Below are 23,212 nucleotides of genomic sequence, written 5' to 3' on the forward strand. Positions count from 1 at the left end.
ATTCCTACACTCGACTTTCTCTCTTTCTATTGCTAAATTCGAGAGCACTTTGACTTAAACGAACCAAGAGCGATCTTGACACCCGATAAGAACCCCCCCCTTGTTCTTGGTCATACATCCCTATCACCTTCGTTTTCCTATCACTTGAATATCACTCTGAATCCACTGGGTGTTGGTGACGGAAGTGTAAACTCCTTCCACAACACTGCTAACGGCCCTCATTCTTCTTTTTCTCCTACACGTACCTCCGGATTCGGACATCATCACGGAGAGAGAGGAGACCCAAGTCCCGGCTTCCGGCCCCATACTGGAAGATACCAAGAACCCTGAGGATTCAGAAGAAGAGGACACCGGTCTTTCCCCATCACCTCACCCCACTGTACTTTCTGCTAATAAACCAGCCGCAGTCAGACAATATATTCAGCCTCCACGTTTATATATCCGACCTGCCCTCCCACAAGTGGTGTCAGAAGTGGGATCCCCTGGAAAGATTGAGGCTGCCTTGATGAAAATGGCGGAAAATCAGGAACACTTGGGCAAGGTCATGGAAAGATTCTTGAGTGTAGTCGAAGAAGATAGAAGCAAAATACAGTATGTCTTGGAAGGACAAGGACAAGCACATGGTACTGCGATGGATACATTTGCAGAAGCTTTGGGGCAACAGCGAGGACCCACCACACTTCCCTCCATGGTATTGCAAAAATATGTCAATGGAGAAGACCCCGATTTTTTCTTTAATAATTTTGAGAGGATAGCTAATGCTGCATCATGGCCCGCTGACAAATGGGGACAGTACCTGGGTCCTCTCTTATCGGGGGACCTACAGGCCGCCTACCAGGCTGCTACCGTTCAAGGGGTAGTTCCTTATTCAGAGATAAAAACGTTGTATAATGGAGAGACTGGGTATTGATGATGAATCATACCGGATCAAACTCCGCCAAATAAAAGAGGGCCCACAGGAAACCCCCCGGGCATTGTTTTTTAGGGTAAAAGACATGACCGATAGATGGTTGAAGCCGGCCACCTCTGACAAAGATGGCATCATGTCCAAAATATACCTAGAACAGTACTTGGCATCCCTTCATCCACCCATCCAACGTTGGGTAAGACAACAAGCCAATCTCACACTGGAGTCTGCTATCGAAATAGCCAGTGCCTATAATCGAGCACACGAAATTCAGCGAACAAAAGAGGATGGCACCTGGAAGGCCACCGGACCAGGTGGTCCTAAACCCCAAAGACCTCCCTTGGTGAAAAAAACAGAACCCATCACTATGGTGCCTGGAACCCCGGGGACACCCTTGATAAGAACACCGTCTCCAGGACCACAGTGTTTCAACTGTGGTGGGCTAGGACATATTGCCCGCTTCTGTCCTTAAAAGGAAGAACCTATGGAAATAGGGATGGCAAGGAATTACTACTGTTCCGCTAACGATCAGGTTCTTCCCCCTTCTCATTGTAAGGTAATGATTAATGGACAAACCGCCGCAGCCCTGGCAGATACAGGCTGTAGACAAAGCGTTGTTAGACCCCAGGACTTGCAACCATGGATCGGCCCTGTTGATGGAGTTGTAGCAATTCGATGTGTTCATGGAGATACCAAAGAATATCCCACCACCAAGGTTCAGATACAACATCCGTATGATTCCGGTCCCTCTTTAAAAGTGGGCCTCATACCCAATCTCCCGGAACAAGTTATTCTTGGAAGCGATTATCATAAACTACCATAAATGATAGCCCAAATGCCCCTAAAAGAAGACGAGTGGTGGACCACAGCACCATATGCAGGAGAAGAAAACCCAGAATGGATGACGTCCAAAACCCGGAAAAGTAAGAAACAGAGAAGAGCAGAAAAAGGAAGAATCCCCACAGCATTGCCGATTGTACCCGAAGACAACCCTTGGGAAACCGACAGGAACTTTAGGGCTGCTCAACAAGAAGACCCTGTTTTACAAGAAGCTTGGAAGGTGGCTCTAGATCAGGAAGACCCCCTACATGTAGGTCCTTACTTCTTTACTAGGAATGGGTTGTTGTATAGGAAATGGAACCCCTCTCAGACACCTCAGTTGTTAATACCCACTCCTTTCAGGGAAAAGGTGTTGTTTTTAGCTCACAGTCATTTACTGGGGGGACACTTTGGGGCTGAGAAAACTGAGAAGCAAATTACGGAGAGATTTTACTGGCCAGGGATTTACCAGCAGGTAAAAAAATATTGTCGCGAATGCCCTGTTTGCCAAAAAAACAGTACCTATAGGCCACCCCCAGTTCCACTTCGTCCTCTTCCCATTATTAAGGAACCATTCAGTAGAGTAGGAATGAATATCATTGGCCCCTTATTGCCATCACGTAGTGGATGTAGGTATGTGTTGGTCCTAGTGGACTACGCCACTAGATATCCTGAGGCAGTAGCACTGCGGCGCCCTGATACCACAAATATCGCCAAAGCAATGATTACAGTCTTTTCAAGGGTCGGGTTTCCAAAAGAAATTTTGACCGACCAAGGGACCCCTTTTGTATCCAAAGTGATGAAACAGGTATGCACACAATTGGGCATACATCAGATTAGAACCTACGCGTACCATCCGCAAACAGATGGGTTGGTGGAACGGTACAATGCCACCATAAAAACCACCCTGAAAAAACTACTCGATCTAGAAGCCTGGAAATGGGAGGATATGTTGCCTCTGGCTCTATTCGCCATAAGATGTAAAGTACAGAAGAGCACAGGATATTCCGCCTTTGAGCTATTGTTTGGTCATAAACCCCGCACCTTGCTAGACATGGCTCAGGAACAATGGGAAAACGAACCCGATAATACTCGGCCCATCGTGGGGTATGTTTCTAACCTGAAAACACACTTAAGCCAAATCCGTGCCATTGTTCGAGCCAATCTCGAAAACGCCCAAAAAACCCAATATGATCGGAAAACGAAAGAGAGGACTTTGGCAGTGGGTGATCCGGTCCTTCTTATGATGACCTCATCAGACCACAAACTGATAGGGCAATGGCAGGGCCCCTATATTGTAACGGAAAAAGTGACCCCAGTTACATATAGGATCATGATAGACCAGAACCGGAATGTCTCCCAAATATACCACATTAACTTACTTAAAAAATGGGAGGGACCCATACCAACCCTGATAGCTGAGACAGAGACAGTAGAACCATTGTTCACCCAGTGTATTGACCCAACGTTGTCTACTTCCCTAAGGCATAGGTTGTGTCATACCCTTATGCCCCTCAGGGAGGTCTTTTCTACCACACCTGGTCTCACGTCTATGATTGAACATTCAATCAAAACCGAACCTGGTAAGAAGGTTCGTCTAAAACCCTATAAAATACCTGAAGCCCGTAGACAAGTCATCAAAGAAGAAGTCAAGAAAATGCTAAACATGAACATCATAGAACCCTCCGTGAGTGAGTGGAATTCTCCAATCGTACTCGTGCCAAAACCGGACGGTTCGGTTCGTTTTTGTATTGATTTTCGTGAGGTTAACAAAATCTCTGAATTCGATACCTACCCCCTCCCTCGAGTGGATGAGATGGTAGAGAGAATAGGAAAAGCAAAATACATCAGCACACTAGACCTCTGTAAAGGTTATTGGCAAATACCCCTGAGAGAGCAAGACAAAGAGAAGACCGATTTTTCCACTCCAGACGGGCTCTATCAGTTCAAAGTTTTACACTTTGGGCTCCATGGAGCACGGCTACATTTCAGAGAGCCATGAATCACATCTTACGTCCACATGAGCAATATGCTGGTGCCTATATTGACGATATCGTCATCTATAGTGATGATTGGTCCCAGCATATGGAACACCTGAAGACAGTCATTTCAGCCCTGGGACAACAGGGACTTAAGATAAACCCTGCTAAAAGTAACTTAGCAGCCCAAACAGTAAAATACTTGGGGTATCTCTTGGGTGAGGGAGCCATTCAACCCCAAGAATCTATACTAGCAGCCATCTCCAAGTTACCCTTACCTCAAAGTAAGAAAATTTTTTGTGCGTTCTTGGGCCTACTCAGTTATTACCGAAGATTTATTCCTAACTTTTCCCAGTTGGCAGCTCCTCTCACCAATTTATTACAGAAAAACTTAAAGACCGAAAGCCTGTTAAAATATCCCACCCAAGAGGTCTTACAAGCCTTTCAATCCCTCAAACAATCCTTGACTTCAGATAGTGTATTAATCAGTCCTGATTTAACCCTACCTTTTGTTCTACAAACTGATGCGTCTGATCAAGGGTTAGGAGCTGTCCTGTATCAGGTCAATAAACAGGGAGAAGAGAAGCCCATACTATATATCAGTAGGAAGCTGTTTCCCAGAGAGCGCAACTATGCAGTAATCGAGAAAGAAGCACTAGCCATCAAATGGGCCATAGACACTCTAAAATATTATCTAGAAGGGAGGGAGTTCACTCTTTTCACAGACCATGCCCCTCTAGAGTGGATGGCACGTAACAAGGGAAACAACGAGCGGGTATTGAGATGGTTCCTAGCTTTACAACCCTACAGGTTCCACACCCGACATAGAAAAGGGACAGAACAAGGGAACGTGGACTTCCTATCTAGATATCCCCAAGACATTTTCCCCAGTAATAAGACAGCAAGGGAAAGGGGATGTGAGGAAGGAGGTTCCGATACCTCGAGGAGACTACAGGATCCAGAGGTCCCCGGGACTCTGCAAACATGGGGCAGCCGACGGTCACGCGGGAATCAGGAAGATGGATTACCCACCTCTCGTCTTTCTTCACAGAACACCCGGAAAAGCAGTGAGGGCGGAGTTGACCCCGGAACAGGTAGCATCGCCTCTTTGAAAACCAGCGGACAGAGAGAGGAGAGCACGTCATCCAGCGGAAGCGGAACCCGAGAGGAGGAGCCGAACACGGAAGCGCCTGGGGAGTCGGAGAATCGGGAACGCGAGGAGGACGCCGGAGACGAGGACGGAGAAGATGACCACTGGACAGAGGATTGGTGGCGTCCACCGGAGGAAGCTGAGGAGCGGCCGTAACTCTAGAAGAGTTACGGCACGGTCCGTGAGTCATGCCGATTCAGGGACATTAGAGGCTGGAGGTAGGGAGGGTGTAGAAAAGCACGGGAGATTGTTGTTTGCTTGATTCTCCATTACTGTGGTGCCGGGGTATTCCTACACTCGACTTTCTCTCTTTCTACTGCCAAATTCGAGAGCACTTTGACTTAAACGAACCAAGAGCGATCTTGACACCCGATAAGAAACCCCCCCCCTTGTTCTTGGTCATACATCCCTATCACCTTTGTTTTCCTATCACTTGGATATCACTCTGAATCCACCGGGTGTTGGTGACGGAAGTGTAAACTCGTTCCACAACACTGCTAACGGCCCTCATTCTTATTTTTCTCCTACACGTACCTCCGGATTCGGACATCATCACGGAGAGAGAGGAGACCCAAGTCCCGGCTTCTGGCCCCATACTGGAAGATACCAAGAACCCTGAGGATTCAGAAGAAGAGGACACCGGTCTTTCCCCATCACCTCACCCCACTGTACTTTCTGCTAATAAACCAGCCGCTGTCAGACAATATATTCAGCCTCCGCGTTTATATATCCGACCTGCCCTCCCACAACGAGGTAAAAGTGCCAGAGGAGGTAATTCTGCGGTGGGGTCAGGTACGCACAAACTGGTCTCAGACGGGGCAGGTGAACTGGAATGTGAAGAGAAGGCGGAGGTTGTGGCTTCTGTGGCTTCTGTGAGCAAAAGTCAAGGGTCCACCATAAGAGAGGGCTCTGCCTGCCCTATATCAAGCACAAGCACTAGCGCTAGCACCAGCCCCGGAACCCAGCTAAGAGGTAAAAGTAAATCTAAAGGGGCGCGCAGGGGTGCAATACGAATTACGCCATCATTGCGTTCTTATTTCAAAGTGCTGCCCCAAGTCCTCGATATTGTAAAAAAAACAGAGGTGGTTGCTGGCAATCGTGGAATTATCATGAGTGACATCAACACGCAGTTGGGAGAGTCCCCCGCTTTAGTCAATACTGTAGTTGCACTTGAACCAGTGTCAGCAGTAGATCCTGGCGTATCAAACTCAGTAACTGAAGGTGCTGTTTGTATAAATGTTGGTCCCACCATTGGCATAGAAAGTGTGGGCAACTTGGTGGAGGAACTTTTAATGGCAATGAGGGAGAAGATCAAAAAGGGCTTTGCTGAATCTAAGCAGAATCAAACCGAGATTAGGGCAGCATGTGACACCCTGGAAAAAAAAGTGGATGGCCTCTTTGAGAGAACTGAGTGCTTGGAAGGGTCAGTGGAGGTGTTGAAAGCTAACTTGAAGTCTGCAGAAATCAAAATCCAAGGCCTTAGGAGAGAAGGGGACTTAATGAAGGACAGGGTTGAGTCCTTGGAGAACTATTCACGAAGGAATAACCTCAGACTCTTAAAGATTCCAGAGGGGAAAGAGGGGGGAAATATCAAGGCATATGTGGTATCCTTGCTGAAGAACGCCCTTAACCTGGAAGAAGAAATGGAGGAGCTGGAAAAGGATATTCAGAGGTTCCACAGAGACCCCTTCCACCTTAACCCGGGGAGAGTGAAGCCGAGGAAAATACTAGTGAACTACCTCACCTATGCCATAAAAGAATTTTTTTTGAATCTAGCTTTAAAAGCAAAGTCACTAAAAGCCCCAGATTTCACTTTTGAAGTCCGCTCAGATTTGTCCAAAACTACACTAGATAGACAGAGGGAGCTGGGTCAGAAAACGGAGAGCTTTAGGGACTTGGGGGCAACTGTGCAGATGAGATTCCCCGCCTTCTTAAGGGGGATGTACAACAACAAAATGCATAACATCCGCTCCCCTCTAGAGGCTGATGAGTTATTAGCATCCATTAGTGATCTCTCAAGGGGGGGTTATGAAGGTCACTAAGGTCACTGAGGTCCTGCTTCCCCAGTTTAAACTTCCATATAAAAGGTTTGGAATTGTCATGTTAAATGGAAAAAAGGATAAAAAATGTAAAACGAGTGTAGGGCAATATATTAAAATTAAAAATTAAAAAACACACTTAGTAATAAAACAAACAAAAAAACATATATATATATATTTATAAATAAACTAATAATCTGACTATGTTTACACTTTGGTTACACGAGGTATCCTGTCACAAATGTCACAATTGAGGGTGGGTGGTGGGAGACACCCCTCCCCGATAAACCAATGCCTCCTTAAGAATTATCCAGTAATGAATGCCTGTGTCTAACCAAATCCCATTTAGACATAGGGCTGGCAGGGCAAGAGTAGAGGGTCTGTCTACGGACGCAAAGCTGGCTATCCATCTAGTCAGCGTAAGTAGGGGTGGGTTTTCCGAGGGGGGGTGGGGGGGAAAGGTTAAAAAGTCCTTATATGTCGGTCCTCATTTCTAATGTTTTGATTTGTAATTTCATTAAGTACCCCATTAACAGGGCAAGCCAGGGTAATAGTTGGCACATTGAAGAGTTTAGAAAGGATGTTTCTATAGGTGGGTGGAAAAAACGGAGAGGAAAAAGGAAATGATGGGGCTGCAGTTCCTATCCTGGAATGTTAATGGCCTGCGTGTTAGGAGTAGGAGACATAGAATCTTACAATACCTGAGAGACTCCCCCGCGCAGGTCATCATTATCCAGGAGACACATCTACTTAAAGATGAGGTAAACGAGATGTTGAAGAAGCTGAAGTGGGTTGACAAACATTTATGCACGGACCATAATGCTAACATACGGGGAATCATTATTATTTTTAAAAAACAGGCAAAAGTTCAAATCATGGATTATAAGGAGGACCATACTGGCAGATGGCTTCTTTCAAATATCCGGTTAGGCGGTTGTCCCTTCACATTAATAGGGTACTACGGCCCGAACCTCGACGACCCCTCATACCTAACTAAGATTGAGAACCATTTGATCTCTTCCCCAGACCCAGTAATATGAGTGGGAGACTTTAATATTATTTTAAATCCAAAGCTGGATAAGACACCTAATTCCCGTGCGATGACACAGTCAAAATCTAGGCAAACCCTATTAGCAATAATGTCAACTCTGGGTCTAGCAGATATCTGGAGGGAGAGAGCGGGGAACACTTTAGGAGTTTCCTTTCACAACTATAAATATAAACATAAATCAAGAATCGATTATGCCCTCCTCAGTTATAGTCTTAATGACACACTGAAGGAGTTAGTTTACCTCCCCTCGCACTTGTCCGATCATTCAGTAATCATTTTCACCTTAAATCTTATTCAGCAATCAAAACACTCCTCCTGGTCCTTCGATAGATCGATCTTGCTGGAAGAAGAGGAGACAAACTTTCTTAAGGCTGAGTCAGCCTCCTTTTTGGGAATCGATGTGAACTCGGCTAAGACTGTGACTGTATGGGAAGCTTTTAAAGCTTATTTAAGAGGGTGCATAACCAACCGCGCCTCTTATAGAGCAAAAGTCTATAGAGAAGCGACCAGAAGTATAGAAAGGGAACTAGCTGTCTTGGATCGGGGGAACGATTTCGTTACAGGATCTTTAGTCGACCAAGAGAGGAGGGCGGAATTAAAATCAATACTGGAAAATTTACTTCAGGAAAGGGTGGTTAAGAAGTGGGAGGCACATAAGCTCTCACAATTTGAATATGGGGAAGCAGCAGGTAAGGTTTTGGCATGGAAAATCAAATCAGACCAGGCCAAAAAATATATCAGAGAAATAAAAGTGGAAGGGGAAAATAAATCTAGGACCTCAAATCCAGGAATTGGAAGCACTTTTCATGAATTTTTCCAGAATATCTATAAGGAGGAGATAGTAGATAACCAAACGGCCAGGGATCTGTGGCTAGATACAGTCAGTCAGCCCACCCTCTCATCAGAGCAGAGAAATAGTCTGGATGAGGCAATAACTGAAGATGAAGTCAACACAGTTATCAGCAATCTGAAGCGGGGGAAGGCTGCGGGACCAGATGGCCTTCCTGGGGAGCTTTACCAAGTACTGGGTCCAGCGATCACTCCAATCTTGACTGCCCTTTTCAATGACATCTTTGTGAGTGGGGGGGGAAACTCCTGAGAGGTGGAATGAGGCAACTATTGTTCTAATCCCCAAACCTGGTAAGGACCCGACCGACTGCGGATCGTATCGGCCTATCTCTCTCCTAAACGTCGATTATAATATCTTCACTGCCACTTTGTCGGCACGGCTTGGGAGGGAGATAAGCTCAATTATTCATCTAGACCAGAAGGGATTTATAAGAGGGCGCCAGATGGCAGAACTCACGCATGACTTGGTAGGTGCAATAGATATAGCCTCAGCTTTTGGACTTTCCCTGGCTACTTTGATCTTGGATTCTACTAAAGCATTTGACAGGGTCAACTGGCCCTATCTGGATGCAGTGATGAGGAAATTTCAGTTTGGAACTAGGTTTTGCCGTACCATAAAACTTCTATATCGGGGCCCTAAAGCCAGACTGTTGGTTAATGGCGTCCTTACTGAGTCTTTTCAAATTATGAGGGGTACGAGGCAGGGGTGCCCTTTTTCCCCCGCTATTGTTCAATCTATACATTGAACCCTTCGTGCAAATATTGAGAGAGGAACATAACATCCCCCCATTTGAATTCGGAGGTTGGGAAAAACGGGTAGGACTTTATGCGGATGACATCCTGGTGTATACAATCGATCCATTTCAAGCTTTTCCTGTAGTAGTAAAAAGAGCGGAGGAGTTTGGGCGTGTCTCGCGGTATGAAATCAACGTGGGAAAAACCGAGATTATGACCTGGAACATTAACAACCCACAGCTTGTAGCGACTCCATCCATGCGCTACTTGGGAATCAGGATCACTCAGGACATCAATATCTTGGCACAGACCAACTTGGATAGGGTATTTAGAGAATGTAGGGTGCTGTTAAAATCCTGGTCTTTCCTACCTCTGACTGTTCTTGGGAAAATAAGCCTGGTGAAAATGTCTATTCTTCCCAAGTTTACGTTTCTTTTCAACTCCATTCCTGTAGCCTTCGACTCAAAACAATTATACAAATGTCAGCAAGAAATAAACTCCTTTATTTGGTGCTACAAGGCAACCAGGCTGGCATGGAAGAAACTAAGGAGGAGAAGGGAAAAGGGAGGACTTGCACTGCCAGACCTAGAATACTATGCTTGGGCATTCTTGCTGTCCCATTCAAGGATGTTGTTGAAAACTCCATCAGGCCCGGCAAAAGGGAGCATATTTAAGGCTATGTTAACTGGGGCGAATTTACCATTAGATGGATTCCTATTTAAATTCGGAGATCAGAGGTACTTCAAGAAGGTGAGGTTGAAGATTCTGCAATCCTTGGCGAAGGCTTGGGCACAAATTAAAAGTAAAGTAGGTTTAGCTTATTATTCAGCCCTTGCCCCAATCTGGGACTCCCCTGGGCTTTCGTTGTGCTTAAAGGACAGGCTTGCGGTTCCCATAAAGGAGGCAGGAATTCTAAAATGGGGGGAGTTACTAGTAGAAGGATCACTGGTCAAGTGGGAGGAATTATATGGGAGGGTTGGTCCGGTATTATCCAAATTTAAATACATACAACTTCTTAGCTGGTCCCGAGAGTTGATCAGGAAAAAGGCCCCAGTTGGAAGGAGCAGCCCTTTAGAGCAACAATTGGTAGAGAGGCAAGTGGGGGGTAAAGAGGTAGCCTTCTGGTACTGGACAATTTTAGAAGAGGCAGATGGGGAATTTACCCTCCCGGAAGAACTATGGGAGAAGTCATGGGGGTCCAGTGCGAAGATATATGGACAAGATCGTTCACTCTCCTGTTTAAAACAGTTAAGCCTGCTTGGTTGAGGCGCAATCACTTGTTTACGATACACCATGCATATCTTTCCCCACTTAGGTTATCTAAGTTTCAATCTGGAAAGTGCTGTAACAAGTGTCTCCTCCCTGCAGCCTCTGACATTCATATGTTTTTGGATTGTCCGCCTATTAAAGTTTTTGGGGAAGAAGTAAAGGGCACCCTAGACTCGATCCTTAAAAAATCAATACCTATCACCCTGTCCCTTATAATCTTTGGGTTGGACGAAAATATCACAGGGCCTGCAAGGACCTTCTTGTTTTACGCAATTCTCCTAGCGAGACGACAAATCTGCAAATTTTGGGTTGAACCAAACGCACCATCACATGCAGGCTGGTTAATGTCTCTATATGAAATATCAATGGTGGATCTGGCCAGGTGCTGTAGTAAGCGTAACCTCACTTTCTGGAACCTGTTGCTTCAGCGGATTTAAATGTAAATGTAAATTGATACTTGTATAGCTCCCTACTCACCCGCAAGGGTCTCAAGGCGCTTGTACGAATACCGCTGTGGAACCCATCCTGGCTTTCCCAGTGAGGTGTCCACTCCTGGGCACCCCCAAGGTGGAGGCCAGGCATCCTTAGCGTTGTGGGGGCCGTTGTGGAGATTAAGCAAGCTATTGCCCAGAGTTGCAGAGTGGGACTCCATGATTGGAATAGGCACCGAGGCGAGAATTATCAGGTCCCTGGAATTTTTGAGCCCAAGACCCGCCGAGGCAGGGAATTGAACCCTGGTCCCGGGCTAGACCTCTGCATCAGGGTCTGCCGCTCTAACCATTGAGCCACACTTCTCCACATTTAGATCAACCATTGGGTTTCACCGGGGTTTTTTGGGGGTTTTTTTCCGAGTCAGATGATTAAGCTGACACACTGCTCGAACCTGCTTGTGGCTAAAGTGGGTCCAATAGGTTGTAAGATGCCTCGACAGAGCAAAGATTCCTGAAAGTTTCTCCCGCCCCTCTGACAGTGTTAACTTGGCCTGCGAATATGGTTTCTATACGGTGCCAAATGTTAACAAAGGTGGTTGGCGCTTTCTATGGAACGAGAGTTTGGCAAATGAGGACAAAAAAAATAAAAAAAATTCAAGGTGTGATATATGCTCAGAAATACATGATGCTCCTATTGTGTTAATTAATGTTTGTGTGGAATATAATCTTTATTTACTTACACCACATGTGAAGTCTCTTTTGTGACGCTCAGTGTATGGTGTATTTATTATGTGAGAGTGCTGTGCCAATGCTTTACACAATACCTCTGTGACAAGTCTCACTGCTCAATGCCAAGCTACCCAAGGGTGAGCGCAGGTTTTACAGTGAGTAAAATCACCTAACCCTCACAGGAGTGGTAGGGTCTGCCTAGCTTGGGCATAGCCTCAGCCAACCAGAAAGAACCAGTTTCAACACATTCCATTACACTAACAGCTGCTATTATAGTCAGCACCGGTGGTTACATTCTTAGCATCAAAAGCAAGGATTTAATAAGTGTGCATTCTGGGAGACTCTTTGGCACTTTTCATTAGGATAACAGGAAGTGTAAACAAATGGTAACTTCTATTGTCAACACTCAGAAGAGGTCCCCATCTGGCACTTTTCATGTGCACTATATTCAGAACACAGACAACTTAATACATCTGCGGCACTGTCAGTGTATGAGCAATGCATTAACTATTTCAATTAAACACTGTCATACTGAGTAGATGTGCAATAGGAATATGATTTTACCTTCAAAAAGAAGAGAAGCCAGAAAGCAGGCTACAGAAAAAGCAGTCCTCATGCTGATTGAACCAACGTCTGGAAGTTTCCAGTTATGTTCTGATTATTGAGTTCCTTAAGGTATGATTCCTGTGCTCACTAAAACACAGCAGAAGAAAGAAATAAGAAGAAGCTACACTAATCTGAAGAAATTACACAATTTAATTTGCAACTAAAACAATTATAATGCAACATCAGTTTTTCAGCTTTTATACATGTGTTGTTCTTAAAAGCTCTATTCAGAGTGGATGGACTTATGTCTGCTAACTACACTTCAAGCCTAATTTAGCTGATCCAGCTCAGCTGCTGACTTGGATTGGTAAATAAAAAATAAAAAATCTTAGTGGGCAAACTGGCCCAGCAGCAAATAGTAGATGTAGTACCCTCCAAAAACAAAACGTAAAAGTATTTTTTAATGACCATAAGGGTTGGGGGGGAGAAGGTGGAATTAAGGAATGGGAAATGGGTGAGGGGGGAGGGAGTAATTGAGGCCAGCAAAAGCACAAATGGCAGCTGCTGGACACCCAAAAATGAGGTACAGGTAGAGGTAGGTGAACAACGGAGGAGAGGGTGAGTATGGGGGCAAGTGAGGGGAAGCAAAGAGAGAGCAAATAAACAAATGCATTCTCATGGATTGCTTCATGACAAAGTAAAACGTAGTTCCATAAGTATGATCATTAGAATAATACAAGCCGGGATTCCAGGAGCATGCAAGTTCCTTTAGTTTGAGAGGAACTGGAATACCAAAGGATTGATGATCACTACCCAGCCAGTGATCCAAAACATGTAGTTTGGTCAATATCATGGGCACATTTTTAACTATAATCAGGGTCGGACTAGCCGTAACTGGCACTAGAAGTTTTCCCGTGGGCTGGAAGGGTGGGGGCTGGTTTTGGAACAATGGGGGCCGTTTTTGTAACTGGGGACCGGTTTTGTAGCAGTGCTGCAATGTCGGCCCCATGTAACAAAAGCAGCAGCCATGTTTCCCACCGGCATCTACCCCATTCCCAGGACACGGTCCAACTTAATTGCCAGGGCTGGTTTGCGTTCTCAGTCTGGTTCTGAGAGTAACATTAAAAAGCAGTGAAGGGAGACCAAAATGTCTCTGAAATCACCAGGATGTTATTTTACTGTAGAAACAGCAAATAAACATTGACAACGCCATATGTCTTGCCTTGAGACATACAAACTAGAACAAGCATTTACAATGCAATAGGTCTCGCATTAGGAAAGTGTGAGCTATTGGTATTGTAAATGACATTTTTTTTTTAATATGTGTTGGCTTTGAAAATATATAAATTAATAGCATTGTTATTTACAAAGCCAATAGCTTACACTTTCCTTATGCGAGTCCTATTGGCTATGGCAATGCTTGTTGGTAGCAAGGAAGGACATTGCTTTTGTGGTGCTGAGTGATGCTGTTGTGGTGCTGAGTGATGATGTGGTTGGGCTGAGTGATGTGGTGGTGTACAAGAGTAATGTGGTGGTGTCTCAGAGTAATGTGGTGGTGTCCTAGAGTGATGTGGTGGTGTTCCAGAGTGATGTGGTGGTGTCCCAGAGTGATGTGGTGGTGTCCCAGTGTGAAGTGATGGTGTCCCTGAGTGGTGCCCCTGAGTGATGTGGTGGTGTTCCTGAGTGATGTGGTGGTGTCCCTGAGTGACGTGGTGCTGTCCCTGAGTGATGTGGTGGTGTCCCAGAGTGATGTGGGGGTGTCCCAGAGTGATGTGGTGGTGTCCCCAAGTGATGTGGTGGTGTCCCAGAGTGATGTGGTGGTGTTCCAGAATGATGTGGTGGTGTCCCAGAGTGATGTAGTGGTGTCCAGAGTGATGTGGTGGTGCCCCTGAGTGGTGCCCCTGAGTGATGTGGTGGTGTTCCTGAGTGGTGATGTGGTGGTGTCCCAGAGTGATGTGGTGGTGTCCCAGAGTGATGTGGCCGTGCCCGAGTGGTGCCCCTGAGTAATGTGGTGGTGTCCCAGAGTGATGTGGTGGTGTCCCAGAGTGATGTGGTGGTGTTCCAGAGTGATGTGGTGGTGTCCCAGAGTGATGTGGTGGTGTCCCAGAGTGATGTGGTGGTGTCCCAGAGTGATGTGGTAGTGCCCCTGAGTGGTGCCCCTGAGTGATGTGGTGGTGTTCCTGAGTGATGTGGTGGTGTCCCAGAGTGATGTGGTGGTGTCCCAGAGTGATGTGGTGGTATCCCAGAGTGATATGGTGGTGTCCCCGAGTGATGTGGTGGTGTTCCTGAGTGGTGATGTGGTGGTGTCCCAAAGTGATGTGGTGGTGTCCCAGAGTGATGTGGCCGTGCCCGAGTGGTGCCCCTGAGTAATGTGGTGGTGTCCCAGAGTGATGTGGTGGTGTCCCAGAGTGACGTGGTGGTGTCCCAGAGTGATGTGGTGGTGTCCCAGAGTGATGTGGTGGTGTCCCAGAGTGATGTGGTGGTGTCCCAGAGTGATGTGGTAGTGCCCCTGAGTGGTGCCCCTGAGTGATGTGGTGGTGTTCCTGAGTGATGTGGTGGTGTCCCAGAGTGATGTGGTGGTGTCCCAGAGTGATGTGGTGGTGTCCCAGAGTGATATGGTGGTGTCCCCGAGTGATGTGGTGGTGTCCCAGAGTGATGTGGCCGTGCCCCTGAGTGGTGCCCCTGAGGAATGTGGTAGTGTCCCAGAGTGATGTGGTGGTGTCCCAGAGTGATGTGGTGGTGTTCCAGAATGATGTGGTGGTGTCCAGAGTGGTGTGGTGGTGCCCCTGAGTGGTGCCCCTGAGTGATGTGGTGGTGTCCTAGAGTGATGTGGTGGTGTCCTGAGTGATGTGGTGGTGTCCCGGAGTGATGTGGTGGTGTCCCAGAGTGATGTGGTGGTGTCCCAGAGTGATGTGGTCGTGCCCCAGAGTGATGTGGTCGTGCCCCTGAGTGGTGCCCCTGAGTGATGTGGTGGTGTCCTAGAGTGATGTGGTGGTGTTCCTGAGTGATGTGGTGGTGTCCCAGAGTAATGTGGTGGTGTCACAGAGTGATGTGGTGGTGTTCCAGAGTGTTGTGGTGGTGTCCCTGAGTGATGTGGTGGTGTCCCAGAGTGATGTAGTGGTGCCTCTGAGTGATGTGGTGGTGTCCTAGAGTGATGTAGTGGTCTCCTAGAGTGATGTGGTGGTGTCCTGAGTGATGTGGTGGTGTTCCTGAGTGATGTGGTGGTGTCCCAGAGTGATGTGGTTGTGTCCCAGAGTGATGTGGTCGTGCCCCTGAGTGGTGCCCCTGAGTGATGTGGTGGTGTCCTAGAGTGATGTGGTGGTGTCCTTGAGTGATGTGGTGGTGTCCCAGAGTGATGTGGTGGTGTCCCAGAGTGATGTTGTGGTGTCCCTGAGTGATGTGGTAGTATCCCAGAGTGATGTGGTGGCGTTCCTGAGTGAAGTGGTGGTGTCCCTGAGTGATGTGGTGGTGTCCTAGAGTGATGTGGTGGTATAACAGAGTGATGTGGTGGTGCCCCTGAGTGGTGCCCCTGAGTGATGTGGTGGTGTTCCTGAGTGATGTGGTGGTGTCCCAGAGTGATGTGGTGGTGTCCCAGAGTGATATGGGGGGTGTCCCAGAGTGATGTGGTGGTGTCCCAGGGTGATGTGGTCGTGCCCCTGAGTGGTGCCCCTGAGTGATGTGGTGGTGTCCCAGAGTGATGTGGTGGTGTGCCAGAGTGATGTGGTGGTGTTCCAGAATGATGTGGTGGTGTCCCAGAGTGATGTGGTGGTGTCCCAGAGTGATGTGGTGGTGTCCCAGAGTGATGAGGTGGTGCCCCTGAGTGGTGTCCCTGAGTGATGTGGTGGTGTCCTAGAGTGATGTGGCCGTGTCCTAGAGTGATGTGGTGGTGTCCTGAGTGATGTGGTAGTGTTCCTGAGTGATGTGGTGGTGTCCCAGAGTGATGTGGTCAAGTCCCAGAGTGATGTGGTCGTACCCCTGAGTGGTGCCCCTGAGTGACGTGGCGGTGTCCCTGAGTGATGTGGTGGTGTCCTAGAGTGATGTGGTGGTGTCCAAGAGTGATGTGGTGGTGTCCCTGAGTGATGTGGTAGTGTCCCTGACTGATGTGGTGGTGCTCCTAAGTGGTGCCCCTGAGTGATGTGGTTGTGTCCTAGAGTGATGTGGTGGTGTCCTAGAGTGATGTGGTGTTGTCCTAGAGTGATGTGGTGGTGCCCCTTAGTGGTGCCCCTGAGTGATGTGGTGGTGTCCTAGAGTGATGTGGCGGTGTCATAGAGTGATGTGGTGGTGTCTCTGAGTTATGTGGTGGTGTCCGGGAGAGATGTGGTGGCATCTGTGACTGATGTGGTGGTGTCTGTGAGTGATGTGGTGGTGTCTGTGAGAGATGTGGTGGTGTCCCAGAGTGATGGTGTCCCAGAGTGATGTGGTGGTGTCCCAGAGTGATGTGGTGGTGTCCCAGAGTGATGTGGTGGTGTCCCAGAGTGATGTGGCGGTGTCCCAGAGTGATGTGGTGGTGTCCCAGAGTGATGTGGTGGTGTCCCAGAGTGATGTGGTGGTGCCCCTGAGTGATGTGGTGGTGCCCCTGAGTGATGTGGTGGTGTCCCAGAGTGATGTGGTGGTGTCCCAGAGTGATGTGGTGGTGTCCTAGAGTGATGTGGCGGTGTGAGGCGTGCAGCAGTGTGAGGCGTGCAGTAGTGTGAGGCGTGCAGCAGTGTGAGGAGTGCAGCAGTGTGTGGCATGCAGCAGTGTGAGGCATGCAGCAGTGTGTCGTGCAGCAGTGTGCAGCATGCAGCAGTGTTAGGCATGCAGCAGTGTGAGGCATGCAGCAGTGTGCAGCGTGCAGAAGTGTGAGGCGTGCAGCAGTGTGAGGTGCGCAGCAGTGTGAGGCGTGCAGCAGTGTGTGGTGTGCAGCAGTGTGTGGCGTGCAGCAGTGAACAGTATGTAGCAGTGTGAGTAATGCGGCAGTGTGAGGCGTGCGGCAGTGTGCAGCATGCAGCAGTGTGAGGCATGCAGCAGTGTGTCATGCAGCAGTGTGCAGTGTGAGGCGTGCAGCAGTGTATGAGGCCTGCAGTAGTGTCTGAGGCATGCAGCAGTGGTAGGCGTGCAGCAGTGTGAGGCGTGCAGCAGTGTGAGGCGTGCAATAGTGTGTGGCGTGCAGCAGTGTATGAGGCGTGCAGCAGTGTGAGGCATGCAGCAGTGTGCAGCGTGCAGCAGTGTGAGTAATGCAGCAGTGTGAGGCATGCAGCAGTGTGAGGAGTGCAACAGTGTGCAGTGTGCAGCATGCAGCAGTGTGAATAATGCAGCAGGCGGAGGCATGCAACAGTGTGAGGCATGCAGCAGTGTGAAGCGTGCAGCAGTGTGTGGCGTGCAGCAGTGTGAAGCGTGCAGCAGTGTGTGGCGTGCAGCAGTGTGTGGTGTGCAGCAGTGTGTGGCGTGCAGCAGTGTGAGTAATGCAGCAGTGTGAGGCATGCAGCAGTGTGCAGCATGCAGCAGTGTGAGTATTGCAGCAGTGTGCAGCGTGCAGCAGTGTGAGTCATGCAGCAGTGTATGAGGAGTGCAGCACTGTGAGGCGTGCAGCAGTGTGAGGCGTGCAGCAGTGTGCGGCAGTGTGAGTAATGCAGCAGTGTGAGGAGTGCAGCAGTGTGAGGCGTGCAGCAGTGTGAGGCATGCAGCAGTGTGAGGTGTGCAGCAGTGTGTGGCGTGCAGCAGTGTGTGGCGTGCAGCAGTGTGCAGCATGCAGCAGTGTGCAGCATGCAGGAGTGTGAGTAATGCAGCAGTGTGAGGCGTGCGGCAGTGTGCAGCATGCAGCAGTGTGAGCATTGCAGCTGTGTACAGCGTGCAGCAGTGTGAGGCGTGCAGCAGTGTATGAGGTGTGCAGCAGTGTATGAGGCATGCAGCAGTGTGAGGCGTGCAGCAATGTTGAGGCGTGCAGCAGTGTGCAGCGTGCAGCAGTGTGAGTAATGCAGCAGTGTGAGGCATGCAGCAGTGTGAGGCGTGCAGCAGTGTGCAGCATGCAGCAGTGTGAGTAATGCAGCAGTGTGAGGCGTGCAGCAGTGTGAGGCGTGCAGCAGTGTGAGGCGTGCAGCAGTGTGTGGCATGCAGCAGTGTATGACGTGCAGCAGTGTGCAGCATGCAGCAGTGTGAGTAATGCAGCAGTGTGAGTAATGCAGCAGTGTGAGGCGTGCGGCAGTGTGAGTATTGCAGCAGTGTGCAGCGTGCATCAGTGTGAGGCGTGCAGCAGTGTGTGGCGTGCAGCAGTGTATGAGGCGTGCAGCAGTGTGAGGCGTGCAGAAGTGTGAGGCATTCAGCAGTGTGAGGCGTGCAGTAGTGTGTGGCGTGCAGCAGTGTGTGGCGTGAAGCAGTGTGCAGCGTGCAGCAGTGTGAGGCGTGCAGCAGTATGTGGCGTGCAGCAGTGTGTGGCGTGCAGCAGTGTATGAGGGATGCAGCAGTGTATGAGGCATGCAGCAGTGTGAGGCGTGCAGCAGTGTGAGGCATTTAGCAGTTTGAGACGTGCAGCAGTGTGAGGCGTGTAGCAGTGTGTGGCGTGCAGCAGTGTGAGGCGTGCAGCAGTGTGTAGCGTGCAGCAGTGTGTGGCGTGCAGCAGTGTGAGGCGTGCAGCAGTGTGAGGCGTGCATCAGTGTGAGGCGTGCATCAGTGTGTGGAGTGCAGCAGTGTGTGCCGTACGGCAGTGTGAGGCAATACTTTTTGGGTGGCCTCCAGAACAAGATACAATATTTTAGAGGAAGCCTCCAAAATGGCCACAACATTCAGATACGACTTCTTGAACTTGAAATCATTTTCTAGCTGATGCTTCCAAATTTGAACCCAATATGTCAGAGGTGACCTCTAGAGCTGGAAACAATAATCTTGAGGAGACCTCCAGAGCTGGTCTCTGGGGTCCAGGTGAGGCCTCCATAACTATTCACAAAAGTCAGTTGAGGCCTTCAGAACTGGACACAAAGGTTCAGTTGGCCTTCCAGCCCTTGACACACTCACTGAAGACGTGTTCTTGGGAATTGAGGACGGCACTCCATATGGAACTACCAGAACTGAGCACAATCTGGCAGCGGAAACTTCCAGATCTCAGCACATCATTCCAAAAGAGGACCCCAGAAATGGGCACAATGAAGGGAAGCCCTGCAAAATTGGACGCATCACTCTGCAAATGATTACCAGAACTGAATATATCACTTCAGACCCGGCCTCCTGAACTGGAATCAATACTAGACACAATACTTTGGATATGTTGAGTGATAACAGAACTTTTTTCCTCTTAACTGTATATCTTCTATGCATTCCAGCATTACTCTACGTTTTTCTGTGACCCTATCACAATTGAGGTAATGTGATGCAATAACTCGAAGATTTAATGACACAGGAAGCTTGCATTATTTATTTATTTATCTATTTAGAAAGTTTTATAGAGCGCGAACCAGACCCTTGCGGATATCAGAGCGCTTTACAAGCAATGAAATTTATACAGCAACAGTACACAATAACAGTATATATCAAGCAGTAAGAGATATAAAACATAATAAAGAAGTACACAGTACAGAAATACAGACATGTGTCGATATAGTGTGTATAAATAAAACAGACAAGAGAGGTAGAACTGAATCCTAAGTTGAGCTAAATGGGATATAGAGAAAGGTGCGGGCCGAGAGAGCCAAAGTGCCATGTAGATTGTCTGTTTGCATCTATATAGGTCGTGAATTTCAGTGAGGCTCATTTGAATTTTTCCATGAGAATCGCCTTTACTTCCTTTTTGAACAGTGCAGTAGATGTGGTAAGTCTGGTTTCAGGGGGTAGTGCGTTCCAGATCCTAGGAGCCATCCCTGAGAAGGAGCGTTTGTAAGTTTTCGCCTTATTAAATCTGTGTGGTTTCAGCAAGTGCAGAATGCGGCCGCCAGGCTCCTGACGGATCTCCCTAGGCGTCAGTCTGCTCGCCCTGCACTAAAGGCGTTACACTGGCTCCCCGTCAGAGAGAGGGTCAAATTTAAGGCACTTTGCATAGCCCATAAACTTCTACAGGGGAAAGGTCCACCTATCCTTGAAGATATGGTCCAATCTTATAAGGCCCCTCGTGCTCTCCGCTCTGACCACCAACACCTGCTGCAGGTCATGAGGGTGAGGAAAGAAAGAACTGGCGGAAGACGATTTTCCATAAGGGTGGCTACCCTGTGGAATTCCCTCCCTCTGTACCTGCGCTCGGAAGCAAGTTTCTTACGGTTTCGTAAACTCTTGAAAACTTTCTTGTTTCCTGCCTGATTTCTTGTGCTGGTATGACGTTGCTCTGCTCTGGATGAGCGCGGGGATGCCTAATGGTAACCAGGCGCTATATTAAAATTCGTAATAATAATAAATTCAGTAATAGGCTTTCCGCACTTCTTGTGGATCTCTTGCCTCCCGAGATAGACAGTTTCCGAGAGAGATATCTGGGTGCTTTATGGTGAATGGCTTTGTGGGTCAGGCATGCTATTTTTAGGTGAATTCGGCTTCCCATGGTAGCCAGTTCAATGCTTTTAGGTCGGGGAAGATGTGGGACCTTTTTTTTGAGCCCGTGATGAGCCTGGCTGCAGCGTTGATGGTGGCTCTTAGAGGTGCTGTTGTGGCTTTGGGGAGACCGCAGAGAGAGACACTTCCGTATTCGATCCTGGGGATAACTAGAGCTTGAACTGCCGTCTTGAAGTCGTTTTTTGGTAGGAAGTGTTTAAGTTTCCTTAGAATATTAATCTGAAAATGTGCTCCTTTTGTTGCATTGGCAATGTGTTTATGCATTTTGAGGTTGCCATCAAGGGTGATACCCAGAGATTTATCTGAGTCAATGATTGTTGGTTGCATGTTGAATGCCGTGAGGTGTTTGAACCAATCCTGGAGGAGGGGAGTTTTGGAGGGTGGAGCTATAAGTAGGAATTCAGTTTTGAGTGCGTTAAGCTTGAGATGGTTCTCAGTTAGCCATGTTTGGGTGTTCAACAGTGTTTGATTAAGTAGTTTGACATCTTCAGGAGTATGAATCTGCAGATAGAGTTGTGTATCATCTGCGTACATGTGAAATTGGACATTGGATGCTTGCAACAAGACAGTAAGAGGTTCCATGAATAGATTGAAAAGTGTGGGAGATAGAGCGGACCCTTGTGGGACTCCAAGAGTTACTGGTACTGGTTTGGAGGAGTTATTGACCTTGAATTTTTGGGTCCGGTTATGAAGAAAGGAGGTAAACCAATTGAGCACTGACCCTGATAGACCCATACTGATGTTCAGGAGTTCAGTCAGGTTCTCATGTTTGACCGTATCGAAGGCAGAGGAGAGATCTAGCAAGATGAGTAGGCATGATCCATCTAGTCGAGTATTTGTAGCGCCTCATCGATAATGTGAGTCATGGCTGTTTCGGTGCTATGCCCTGCTCTAAAGCCAGATTGGTGATTGTCAAGGAGGTTGAAGAGGTCAATATGTTTTGTCAATTGTTGGAGGACGCATTTTTCCAAGAGTTTGGCTAGGGTAGGGCTGTTGGAAATAGGTTGATAGTTGTTAAGATCCATCGGGTCAGCTGTGTTTTTTTTTAGGATGGGTGTGACTTGCCCTATTTTGAGGACGTCAGGGATGCACCCTTGATGTAGAGAGCTGTTGATGATCCGGGTCCAGAGCGGCAGGATCAGAGGGGTTGGATCTTTAACTGCGTTAGCAGGGAGAGGATCGGTGGTATGATTGGCTGGCTTGAGGGTGCTCAGAATCTTGCCTACAGCTTCTTCAGTGTATGAGTCGAAGGAAGACCAGGCTGCATCATTTTTTAGTTGGAGTTTTGAGGTTATTTGTTGTGGCGGAGTTGGAGAAGAGGGAGGTATTGTTATAGGAGGGTAAGACAGTAGGACTGTGAGGTTATTGAGAAGATCCCTCTTGATGTTTTCTGTTTTGGTGTTAAAGAAAGCAGAGAATTCTTCACAAGTGGGTTGGGTGCCTGAGGTCTCTTGTAGTTGTTTAGGTTTGTCTCTAGATTGTGATTTGATTAATTTGGGTCTATTTCTTGCGTGATCTAGTTGGTGAGAGAAAAATTTGGCTTTAGTGCCTTTGATCTTTCTGTAATAGTCTTTTCTCTTCCTTCTTAGAGTTTTCAGGTGTTTGGCAGAAGGGACTGATCTCCAGAGATGTTCTGAGGTTCTAAGAGAGCGTCTGTCATCGTTCAGCAGGTCATTGAACCAGGGTTTGGAGTTTTTAGAAGGAACTCTCTTTAGTTGTAGAGGAGCGGCTTCATTGATAACCGTAGTCATTGTGTTAAGATAATGATTGGTGAGGTCATTTACGGAGGAGAGGTCATCCGGAGGCAGGAGTAGTTTATGTGAGTGAATAGGCAAGGTGATGGGCTTGAGTTTTTTCAAGTCTCTTTTCCAAATTTTTGGTTTAGCAGATTGGGCTGCGTTAAGTTTCACTGTTTCCCTGATGAAGAAAGTGATGATGTGGTGGTCTGACCAATCACGGGGGAAGATTGAGTCAAGCTGGATGGAATTGTTTTGGGAAATTATTAAGTCCAGGATTGCACCTTTTTTGTGTGTGGGGCTGTTGCAGATTTGGGTGAGGTCAAGCGCGTCGATGAAGTTTTTGAGACTGTTGACCGTTGAATCATCGTTGTCATTCCAATGGAGATTGAAGTTGCATAGGAATATTTGGGTGTTTTGACGTCCGATGGTTGTTGTGATCACATCCATGAAGTGTTCAGTAA

General features: G+C 47.8%; 1 protein-coding gene across 6 annotated transcripts in view; it reads right to left on the reverse strand.

The window, feature by feature from the left end:
- The window catches only part of LOC144770775 (phospholipase A2 inhibitor and Ly6/PLAUR domain-containing protein-like), a 1,602,193-nt gene that overhangs the window by 1,507,474 nt on the left and 71,507 nt on the right, over positions 1 to 23,212 (reverse strand). For all 6 annotated transcript variants that reach the window (XR_013599021.1, XR_013599024.1, XR_013599023.1 and 3 more), the window contains exon 2: positions 12,523 to 12,651. Coding sequence is in view for 2 of the 6 variants with exons in the window: in XM_078655533.1 (XP_078511659.1) it covers positions 12,523 to 12,574 (52 nt within the window). In the remaining 4 variants the exon portion in view is untranslated. The remainder of the gene's footprint in view (positions 1 to 12,522; positions 12,652 to 23,212) is intronic.

The sequence above is a fragment of the Lissotriton helveticus genome, chromosome 7 (genome assembly GCF_964261635.1).
Source record: "Lissotriton helveticus chromosome 7, aLisHel1.1, whole genome shotgun sequence".
Taxonomy (NCBI): domain Eukaryota; kingdom Metazoa; phylum Chordata; class Amphibia; order Caudata; family Salamandridae; genus Lissotriton; species Lissotriton helveticus.